Source organism: Ictidomys tridecemlineatus, chromosome 16 (genome assembly GCF_052094955.1).
Source record: "Ictidomys tridecemlineatus isolate mIctTri1 chromosome 16, mIctTri1.hap1, whole genome shotgun sequence".
Classification (NCBI taxonomy): domain Eukaryota; kingdom Metazoa; phylum Chordata; class Mammalia; order Rodentia; family Sciuridae; genus Ictidomys; species Ictidomys tridecemlineatus.
Window position 1 is genome coordinate 9,380,966 of NC_135492.1, and position 12,440 is coordinate 9,393,405.

Consider the following 12,440-nt stretch of genomic DNA (forward strand, 5'->3'; position numbering starts at 1 on the left):
TAGTGTGAATGGAGTAATTTTTCTCATTTCCATTTCAGAGAATTTTTTACTGATATACAAGAATGACTTTGATTTATGGGTGTTGATTTTATATCCGGCCACTTTGCTGAATTAATTTACTAGTTCTAGAAGTTTCTTTGTAGAACTTTTTGGTCTGCTTGGTATAGGATCATTTCATCAGCAAATGTGCTAGTTTAAGTTCTTCTTTTCCTATATTTATGTCTTTAATTTCTTTTATCTGTCTAATTACTCTGGCTAGTGTTTCAAGAACTATGTTGAATAGAAGTGTTAAGAGAGGGCATCCCTGTCTTGTTCCAGATTTTAGAGGGAATGCCTTCAATTTTTCTCCATTTAGAATCTACACTGTCCTGAGGCTTAGCGTAGATAGCTTTACAATGTTGAGGTAAGTTCCGGTTATCCCTAGTTTTTCTAGTGTTTTAAACATAAAGGGATGCTGTATTTTCTCAAATGCTTTTTCTGTGTCTATCAAGATGTTCAATAGTTCTTATCTTTAAGTCTATTGATGTGGTGAATTACATGTATTGATTTCTGTATGTTGAACCAGACTTGCATCCCAGGGATGAAACCCTCTTGATCATGGAGCATGATCTTTTTAATGTTTTAGTATCCAATTTGTCAGAATTGTATTGAGGATTTTTGCATCTATATTAATTAGAGATATTGATCTGAAATTTTCTTTCTTTGAAGCATCTTTTTTTTGGTTTTGCAATCAGGGTGATATTGGCCTCATAGAATGAATTTGGAAGTACTCCCTCTTTTTCTATTTTCTGAAATAGATTTAAGAGTATTGTTATTAGTTCTCCTTTAAAGTATTTTTCTTTTCTTATTGTAAATCAGACAATATCAGTAAATATTTTTATCTAACCTCTTTATTGAATGATAGAAAAAATATCTTTGAATAATGTTATTGGAGAATTAAAGTATTTGAGGTGTTTCTTGCTCCATTTTTTTTTACATTGTCTGTGTTATTAAGGCTGAGGTTTTGCATGTATTGGGATGAATTCTTCTTTTGGGGATATTTGCAGCTTTCTCTTTAGAATGTACCCTGAGGAAGGGGTGACATCTCAGTGTCAAGTACCCACTTTGACATGACTAAGGTGCTAGATTCACCCACCAGGATCTTTCTAAGAGTAGAGAATAATTTTCAGTAAGAATGACAATTTAAAGCAATACATATATTACCTATTAATTAAATGATGTTCAAAGTGATCTCTATAAGTCCACAAACTGGAGAGATGATGTGAGAAATTCATCGTACACCTGGCTGAAAAAAAAAGGCATTTGTGATAGTAAAATCATTAGCATGCAATTCAAAAAAGAAGAAGAATAAAACTGATGTGATAAACATAGATGGGTAGGAAATAAGGGAAAAAAGTAATAAAAATGAGAAAGTATTGGAATTGAAGTAAGAAAAATTGGTGATGGGGAAAACAGGAGAGGAACAAAAATCTTAGAAAATGAGATGGAACATGAAGAGAGAAAAAAATGAGGAAACCCCATACACAATATCTGACACACACACAAAAAAAAACAAAAGCAAAAGAAAAGCTTAAAAATTCTCTTTGTTTATGATATTAAAATTGGGAAATTTCTTTCTAGGATCTTCTATTATAGAAACCAAAACCATGGTGGGATTGCTTGGAGGCAGATGTAGTCCAAATCTTTTCTGGTCTTTCCAGCCCAAACACACCTAACCTGGTAGTGACGTGGTAGTGGAGTACACAAGCTGAGCTTCTCTGTTATATCCAGCTCCTTGCATAAGGTGCTTAGGGAAGGTTTCTACTGCAGATGAAAACTCACCCTCAGTACTTTTTTTTTAAACTCAGGGATGGTTTGTGTCTCTCTGATAAACCCATTTAAGAGACCCATGGGTGAGACCTATGGAGTCTGGGGACTACTCTGTAATGCAGATACCAATTGTGGACTTCTTCAGTCAGTGATCCCAGGGGTGTGCAAAATTACAAGTGTCTGAGAGATTTTCTAGCACTCTCTTTGAGCATGGTAAATGAGGTCTGTTGGCAGAATCTGTGCTTTGTTCTGGAAAATGAAAGAAACTATATTCTCGCCAGACCTTGCTTCAGCACTCCTGTCTGGACCCTTCTGCTTCTTGATTGCCCACACAGTTTTTATCCATGATGACATCTATTTTCATAGCACCTATTTGAAATGTGAAAATGCCCCTGTTGGCCTCTACTATAAAAATTGTCCTGTTGTCAAAACACACCTCTTGCTGATAAGTGTTTTCATCACATTCCCTTTAGTCTGTATCATAGACCCATATTGTCAGGTTGAACAACCCCCATCCTGTGAGGATAGCTTGCAGCTGTTCCTTGGAGATACAAGACAGGCAGGGCATTCTGATCTCTCACATAGGCAAACCATTCCAAAAGGGGCTTGACTACAGGGGTCCATTGCATCACCCAGAAAGAGCATAGAACCACCTCTGTGGCAGAAGTTGGAGCAAATAATCAAAAAGCAAATTCTCTAAAATCAAATACTCTAAAATCATGGTGAGTTGACCATACCTGGGATATCTGCTCACATGTATGGTGCTGCATACTGTGACTATTTTACGAGACACATCCCTGGCATTGATGTCAGAGAATTGCAAATACCACATCAGAATGAAAGTGCCCTAGGGTTTTGTTGTCCAATGTAGACCACAAGACCTGCAATATCTCCTAAGAGCTCTCAAAATATGTGTCTCATTTTTTTTAACTCAGGCATAGCATGTGTCTGTCTGATAAACCCATGAATGAGACCCATGGGTGAGACACATGGAGTCCCAAACCCAGCCTGAATAGTATTTGGGTGTGCCTCCAGAGCCAGTGAATTCAATGCACATTGAAGTATTGAAAAAAAAAGCTTCTTTTTTTAAATGCTGGGGTTTCTGATCTTTTATGAGAAATGACTAGAAAAAGTCCCCAAGTAAAGAAGATTTCTTTCCAAGCACTCTGATACTGCTCACAGGAATTTCCAGTACATGCATCCTTGTCTAGACTATTTGTATAACTTGTAGCAACAAACACTGATGTTGACGTATCTTACAAGTGTGCTGATTTTAATTCCTTGCAATAAATACCAAGTTGTAGTATGGCTTGGTGTTGAGGTGGTTATATTCATAGTTTTCTTGAGGAACCTCCACACTTCTTTCCAGTGTAGAAGTTTGAAGTTTCAGTCTCAAAAACAATGTATGAGAGTAAGTGTCTGTCTACTTTTTTCCTCCATTAACTAATGGGATTTGTAGAATTTTCCTCCTCAGCTTATTAGAAAGGAGCTTCCCCTTTTCCACCCTTTGCATTTTCCCCTAACACTGCAACAGAATATTTCTTTTGTGAAATAATTTAGTACTCTAAAAGCCAAAATTCTGGGTTTCATTTGGTCTCAGACTCTCTACATTTGGTCTCCTGTGTTTTTCTGTGGCCGCTCTTTTTCATCCAGAAATCACACACCAAAAAAAAAAAACAATGACTCAAGCCCTGAAAAATAGTCATAAAGTGATGGGTGTTTTTGTGCTGCCATCTTTTTATTGTTATAAGTTTTTGCACTCTTAGCAAAATGTGTCACTTACTTTACCCAGATTGAGTGTGCTGTTACATAAAGGTAAAAGAGAAAAACATTTCTTCTTCCAAATTTGTCATTTTATTAAACTATATGTTGCTCTCAGTGAAATTTTTACTAAAAGCTCTTTAGCTTTTAGTAAAAGCTAAAAATGACATTTTCTGGTAAATGGATGGAGTTGAAGACTGTCATGCTAAGAGAAATAAACCTATCCCCCCCAAAAAAAACAAGTTTGAATGTTTTCTCTGATATGCAGATGTTAATTCAAAATCGGAGAGGGCTAGGGAAGAACACATAGTTGTATTAGATAGAGTGGAGTGAAAGTAGGGAAGGAAAGGGACATGGTGATAGGAAGAATAGTAGAATAAAATAGACATTATCTTTTGTACCTATATGACTGCATGACTGATGTGATTCTGCAACATGTACAATCAGAAAAATGGAGGAAATTATACACCAACTATGTATGATATATCAAAGTGCATAAATAATTCTACTGATGTGTGTAATTGAAAAATAATAATATTTTTAAAAGCCTTACCACTGATATCAATATTTATAGCACTTCAAAGCACAACAGCTAAGCTAAGCAACCAATGTAGGTGCCCTTAAACAGATAAATGGATAAAGAAAGTGTAGCATATAAACACAATTGAATATTACTTAGCCATAAAGAAAAATAAAATTATGACATTTGTTGGAGAATGAATGGAATTGGAGACTATCATGCTAAGGGAAATAAGCCAATCCTCCCAAAAAATAAATTCCAAATGTTTTCTCCCATATACAGATTTTCACATATAACAAGAGGGCTTAGGGAAAATAGAAGTTCATTGGCTTAGACAAAGGGGGATGATTTGAGGTGGGATGGGATTAAGAAAGATAGAAGAATGAATTGAACATAATTTTTCTATGTTCACATATGAATACATAACCAGTGTAACTCCACATCATGTAAAAGAATGGAAAGTTCTACTTAATCTATGTTTGTCAAAATATTCAAATGTCATGTATAAATAAAAATTTAAAAAATTAAAAAGAAAAATATGAGCAATAATATATTCTAATTGTTAGATAAATGTGCATATTAAATACATAGTTAGAAAAAAGAAAGGTATTAAGTGGTGTATCATATTAAGAACTATCCAAATACAGGTTATATTCACAGTGTCACTATTAGTTCCAGCTAAATATATGCATAAATCACACAAGATATGCAAAGAAGAAATAGGAGAGGAGAGAGAAAATGAAGAATGGGAATTGCAGAGAGTACATGGAGTAAGAGAAGGAAAGCCAAGCAGGTATATATAGATTGGGGAGGAAAGTTAAGTCATATACTAGAAGGAAAAGCAGCAGTGTACTCACAATGGAAATATTTTGAGTACACTGCTGATTTCCCACTTCCAAATTGAATGGGGATAGTGTAAAACTTCATCACATTTTTTCTGCATCAGTCACTGTTGGAAAATAATTAAGTAGTGCAGACCTGATAATGCAGAATTTAATATTTATAGAACCATAAACGATTATAAAACCATATGGTTGGTCATGCACAAGTACAATAGTGAAACAGAAAATGTTACTACCTCCTAGAATGATTCATATAGGGAATACACAGCATGTGGAGAAGTAGAAAAGAGTACAAATGGTAAGAAGTGCTTTTCAAATCTGAAGCTTTCTAAGATGTCCTTTGAAATACCAGGTCTCCTTCTAAGACCAGGATGTCAGAGGGAAGAATTTGGGGTTATATTCTTACAAGAAAATTTAAGGCAGAATATTTGGCAAAAGCCTACATATACACAAAACTCTAAAACTTTAATAAATCATCAGTTAGGAATCCTATTTAAAATGCACATTCTAAATCAGGTGTTGTTTCTACATTTTCATTATTATCTAAGTTATTCCTATGATTCTTGTCAACAGAACACATTTTAAGTAGAAAGTAAAAGAATTTCCTTTTAGCAAAACTAAACACAAATCATTAGAACCTAGAGTTTAGGACATAACTAAATTGAAAGCCTATGTCTTCTGATCAGGTCTTTTTGCAAGTGAGAAGGGCTCAAAAGTTGAACATTTTCTAAATTTGGAGTAAAGAAGAAGTTGGAATCATCTGTACACAGAATGTAAAATGGAAAGAATCAAGACCACATATTTAGAGATTACTTTTGAAAAGATTCAGGGTAGGGGAAATGGGACATAAACAAAAGAAGTTAGCTAGGTAATAGTCTTGGTAATTTATCTACTGTGATCAGATCTGCCATCAAGAAATGGTGAAATGATTATTGGTTCAGAGATGATTAGAACCAAGAAGAACTGGTAGAATTGGGAAAATCTTCAGCCACAAATTTCTCTTTTCCACAACTATCAGTCATAGCAATCCATAAGGCATTGAGAGAGTAATTCAGATGAGAAAAAGCATTTCAGAATCATTGCGTTTTTAAAAAGTCTGCTACTGTTTCATTCTTTTTTTTCTTGTGTTGATGCCTAGAAATGAAATCATGACCTAGGGCTTTCTAGGAATGTACTTCTAACTGAGCTACGTCTTCATCCTTAGCAATTTTTTTTATAAACAACACTTGAATAAAAATATTTGAAAAACTGCAAGATATATCAAAAAAGCCTTGATTTAAAAGACTATTCTATAGTTTGTTGCTTGAAGATCAAAGATTTTATTCTTATTATTCATAGGAATGACTATGAAGTATAAAAGGTTATGGATATCTGATAATTCTGTGCCTTTTCATTTTAATCCTTTGCCTTTGAAGAGCCTTATCTCAATATTTTATGTTCATTATATCTTATTTCTTAGGTGTGGGACTTATATCTTCTCCCATGAGTGGATTGAGAAATTTTAAGCTGGCTCACCCCAAGGAGGTTCAGATAAAAAGAAGTCTTATAAACAGGAGTGGTTTTTCGAAATGAACCAAGTAAGCATACAGACACCAAGGCAAAGGCTCCTAGAGCAAGGCTTGGGTGTGGCCTCCAGACGGTGGCTTTGCCTACAGAGCCAGCAGGTTCTTACATAACAAGGAGCCTGTTTCACTCTAGCAGGAAACCCAAGTCCAGACGACACCCTGCCTGCAGAGGATAGCCAGGTAGCAGTCTGACTGCCTCTTTTCTTTCCTCTTCCACTGAAAGAGACCCAGGGAAGATGTTTTCCTCATACCCTGAATTTATTAGACTTATTTTCTCCTAACCATGATGCAGAGGTTGAATTGCCCTCATACGTAAATTGACTCCAGATCAAAAGAAAGAGACAACAGCATCCAGCTATTGCACCTAAAAAAATGTGTTCAGTGGAAATCACAAAAGAAATAGGATGAAAAATCCTAAATAATAAGAATCCTCAGGAACCTGCCCTGGAATTCCAACAGATTTTACAGGTCATAGGGTGGTAAGATGCTTTGGGTTTACTATTTTTTTAAAAAAATCATCTTTACCCTCAATAATTACTTCATCCCTGGTTTCAGATGACTCTCATGGGATTTCATCTCTCCAGAGGGAAAAAAAAACTTGTTATTTAGAGAAAGTGATTGAGCTTAAAGGCAGCACAGAGGCCAGGGATTGAGAATCTGATTGGTTTCAGCCCTCAGGGGCCTCACTCCCTTCTCCTCTGAACCGTCTCCTCCCAGTACTACTCACTAGCCCTGTTCATAATTATCTGCTGTCATGATGCTATTGCTTTTGTCAATAAACACTTTGCACATTGCTACTGTTTTTTTCCAAGACAGCATGCCCCACTCTGATTTATGATATAAAAGATACAAGACTAACTTTCACAGCATAGTCCGTTCCATCAAAGAAAGATATTTTAAAAAAAAAAAGTCTTGCCTTTCACCTTGTCCACTTCTCTTCTTTTTTCTGTATCTAGGACAAGTTGCAGAATGTGCAAGTGGAAATGGGAAGGCTTTTTATGAAGAAAACAGCAGAGGCTTAAACGGATATGTGTTTGAAATCTGATTTGAGGTCTGTTTCTTCTTGTCACAATGTATTTTTATGTCTTATTGAGAAGAAGAGAAGGAAGAAGAGAAGGAGAAGAAGGATGAGTAGGAGGAAGATGAAGAGGAGGAAGAAGGGGAGCAGGAAGAGGAGGATCGAGGAGGAGGAGATAAAATCAGAATAAAACCTAAACTTCCATTGGTGCCCAGTTTTCCTCTCTACCATCTACTCTTTTTGTCCTTGAGCACCTCTCCCAAGCATCCATCTAATCCAATTCTACATAGCATAGAACACAATATCCTTTAGAATCAGATGTACCTGTGTTTGAATGTGCAAACCTCTTCATCTCAATTTCCCTTGTGTTAAATAAGTAAATCAATAGCATAAAAACACTTTTTCTGCCTGATAAAGGACCCAGAATAAACCTATGCTGCAGTCTCTGTTATAAGATTAGCACTTTAAAAAATGTGAGCTTCTTTCTTTCTTTCTATTCTATCCTTCTGTCCATAATGTTTTCCCTATATAGTAACAGAACACTCTGGTCCATCTTCTCATTGAGCTACCTTAAAATGCTACTGGCACAAACACTTCTCACTTCTAAGTTGCCCGTTTCCTCTATAAAAATCTCTCAGAATATTATTCTGCCTTCTTTTGTTTTGAAAAAATTGACCACAGTTAGAGAAAATCAGGTATACTTGGTCAATATATTGCACTCCTTTCAAGTGACAATCTAATTTTGATGAAAATAGAGGCAATAATTGAAAACAAAGTGTTGAGGCTCTCAAGTGAACTAGTTTGGCAAACATTCATTATATATCTACTAATGCACAGCATTGACATAGATGAGTAAGTAACAAAGATATGAAATAACATTGTTTTTTACCTTACATAATTTGTAGTCTAGAGTGGATGGCAGACACATAGAAATAATTAAAAGACTGAATTCCAGGGAGTGCTAAAATAGAAGTTGAATCAAGAGTCATGGGAGAATGTGGGAGAAGGAGATGAATTCCAGCTGGAGAAATATAGGCACTTCATATGCTTCTTTGGGCCATATTTGAACTAAATTTTTAAGCATGGGGTTTGGGAATGGCATGAGGAACTTGATCAGAGACCCAGCTGCTAAATAATGCACAATGCTTTTGGAGAATAGCAAGTAAAACATGGCAGTTGTAATGGCTATTATAGGCTTGGAATAGCAAGTAAAAGCAGAAAATAACATTATAAAATTGGATTAAAAACAGTTGAGAACTTATTATGGCAGTTTCAGGCATCTGAACTTTTTAATTGTAGTAGAAATCCATGGCTGATCCTATAGCAGGAAAGGTCATGATTGTTGTCGTACAGCAGAGAAACCACACTGGTAGTGAATTTGTATTGCAAATCGAAGAGAAGCTGGTAGTCAAGTGACAAGTAGAAATGCTCACTGTAATTTGGATCCACAGTAACAAGGCAATTACTGTCAGGGTAATGATGTGGCAGAAGCAAGCAACAGATGGCAGGAAATTTTAGGAGGCAGAGACAGCAGGACTTGGCTTTTACCAAATGCAGAAAATGCCACAACAGGAATAGTTGAAGATTAATCCAAGTTTTGTTTAGTTTTGTTTTCCTGGAAGATGAGGATGCCATCAGTGAAATGGGTAAATTATGAGTTTGGCTGAGGGTTCATAAAAAATACTAAATACTATACAGGCAGAAAATTCCTGATCATGGACCACTTTAAACTCTCTGGATCACAATTTCCTCATCTATAAAATAGGCACCATTCATGTTGTGATTATCTCACTGGGTTGCTGTGAAAACCGGGCAAAGTCATGCATGTGGTGTGGCAATATTTTCTCAACTGTCAAATCTATTCCCAAAGTGAGGAATCAATAGAACTCTTCAAATTCCCCTACTTTTGCCATAGAGACAACTTTATGGCAATCAGCATGGAATTCTCTTCCCACAAAACAGCACCCTGACCTATAGCAAGATTGTTTAGAAAAGAATTCTCAAGAAAATATTTTCTAAATAACATATATTAAAATATGATTTAGCAAACTAATTTTTCACTGCCAAAGCCTTCTGGATTTAATGAGCTTCATTTAGAGGTTTAGCCAAACAGGTTTTCAAAATAGAAAAGGAGAACTAAAGCTATTGTTATGGAAGCCCAAAAGGTTTCTAATTCTTGCAGAATACAAGGGCTTAGTGTATGAAGTGAGGCCACTTACTAGGCTGGGCCTAGAATGTGAATTAAATTTAGAAACACCAATTTTCTGAAACTATGTAATATCATTGTAGAGGGGTTTGATATGTGTACACAACTGTCACCTCTATGCACATTTTTAAAGTTGCCATTAGTTGGCATTAGTTCTCAATTAGTTGATGGAAATCCTGAGACTAGTAAGAGGATCACCAAGATAACCTACTGAAATATCATAATGGCACCTGATTCTCTGTTGGAAATATAAGCAGCTGAAGGAGGAAGAAGCATATTGTAACATGCTGCCAAACAGACATGGCATTAGGACATGTACTTGTCCTGAGTCCAATTACAATATTAAATAAATGACATATTCCTCACCCAGTTATGTATGTGTGTGTATTTAGCCCATTTACTTGTTTATGTCCAAGAGTTGTCTTACAAGGAATTAAAGTGGTTTTACAGTTAGCAGTAAAGGACAAAGGACATAGATGAGGAAATGTGAACAAATGGAAAGTAAGAACAAATTACAAATATGGTGATAGTATTACAGAACTGGGGCCTTCTAGGAAACTGAGGCAGCCTGAAGGTCCCCACCTCCCCTCAAACCCTAATTCTTTTGATCAAGTTAGAATGATTTCAGATATGTCACTCAGAGTAACAGGCAATGAGTTTATTGAAAGGATAGAAAAAGGAAAAGGGAACTGTATGCACAAATAACTGAGACAGGAGCGGCCTCAAATGAATCAATAGCTGTCTTTACTAAGTGTCAGCAAAATGGCACATGGCACATTGTCAGGGGAGAACATGGCACATCTGGTTAGAAGAGGGGTCTTAATGAGGGTTGATCCTAGCAGAATGTATAGTGTGAATTAATCATAAGATGGAGGAGAAGTAGTCTTGGCCAACAGGAAACTAGTTGTGCAGGTTAAAAAATTAACTCAGTAAAATAGCTATAAAAGCTCAAAACTCATTCTAACCCAAGGAAATGGTTGTAAAAGCTCAAAACTCACTGTTATTGGGATAAACATTCAGAATGGAGAGCTCATTTGTTTGCCTTCCTCTCTAGGACTCAATGTTACTAGTAAAGGATAAAAGCCCAGAAATTGATACTCACTGCTTATCTTCTTCCCCTGGATCCACTGTTACCCAGAGCTTCACTTTTTTGCTTTTTTTCCTTCCAGAACTCACTGGAAATGAGAAATGTAAAAGTTCAGGGCCCAGTGCCTAGTACCCACTTCCTCCTTTCAGGATCCATTGCCACTGGGAAGGGATGAACCTGTGTCTTCTTCACCACCCCCCTCCTTCCTGGCCACTGTGTACTCCTTTATTCCTGGGGGCTGTCTTGGGGAATGTTATTTATTATGTCCTTCAAGGACACTATGTATATAGAGAGAATGTGTCCTCTCAGAGACAAAAGGTACAGAAAGCCTCTGGTGTACTCCACGTTTATTAGGGATCCCAGAGAAATTTCCAGAGAGTCCCCACACAGATCCATCTTTTGACTTTTGACTGACAGCAAGATGACATCAGACGTTCAATTCCCCACTGCTATGACACCTCTAGGTCACTTTGACCTATGCTGACCAGTTCTAATTGAATTCTTAACCACAAATTCTTACAAATTTTATGGCTAAGAGGAATTATCCTATCTCTCTTTTGAGTTTTGGGATTTAGTCTATGAAAAGGATCACAAAATTTCCTCCATCAGGGTAACTTGTGTTTCTCTTATCAACATTATTTAGGTAACAGGTATTTTACTGAGGAATGTGACTTATCCTGTCCACTTAAGGCAGGCAGGGCTGTAAGTAAATCACTTCTGAGAAAAGAAAGTATGGGGGGGTCAACACAGTGGGCCCATTTTATAGAATTATTCCATTAACTTTGTGTTCCCACCACTTACATCTGTCTGTCCCCTATTGATAGCACAAAGCAAAACAAAGCACCATATATTCCTGCCAGATTTTCAAGCTAATTCTGGCTTTAGATTTCTTCGTAGTCAAAATAAGCATCAAACCATGCTCTGTGTCTGTGAATATTCAGAAAACATGCAGCTACTTCTGGTGGGAAGATTCAATTCAAGTTTTGCTATGGCCCTTTGCAAAGGCAACACCTTGTAATATCTGGAATATCGTGGATGACATCTTCCACATCTTCACTCTGTTTATCACAAAAAGTTTCATATGATTGTTTATATTTTAACATTCCTGAAGGATTAAAGGTAGCATCCTAATGTTCAGTATATATAAAAATGATTTTTAACACAAATGACAAAATTGAGATTCAGACTATGAAGTACTATGTGAAAGTGAAATTTCTCGAAGTTGATAGCTGTTCTGTGAATATATGGGATATCTTTGTGAAATATACATTGTATGCTTAGAAGTAAAGGGACAGCATGTAGGTAACTTCTGCTAACATAGTTCAGAGGAGAAGAGAAAAACACCAGAGAGCAAGTGATAAAGCAAATGTTAACAACAGGTGAATCTGATCAAAATCTATTTTGATGTTAAGTATATGATACTTATCTTACAATGTTTCTATAAGTTATTTCTGTAAGATTTTTTTAAAGTCATAATTTTCATTAGAATTGAAATGCAAAATTTATGTTTGAAAAAACTACAAGCATTTTTGGAAGTTACAAAAGTAAAAAAAAAATACCCTTTTGATTCATATGTAAAAATTTTACTTTTCTGTTCTTAACCTGTTTTTAATTTTTTCAAGACTATACTAT

At 35.9% G+C, this 12,440-nt stretch overlaps 1 protein-coding gene across 1 annotated transcript in view; it reads left to right on the top strand.

Annotated features, from left to right (window-relative positions):
• LOC144371462 (uncharacterized) overlaps positions 1–12,440 on the top strand; it is a 431,923-nt gene that overhangs the window by 221,276 nt on the left and 198,207 nt on the right. Inside the window, 1 exon segment of the mRNA XM_078033773.1 lies at positions 3,894–3,905. Within this exon segment, the coding sequence (XP_077889899.1) occupies positions 3,894–3,905 (12 nt within the window).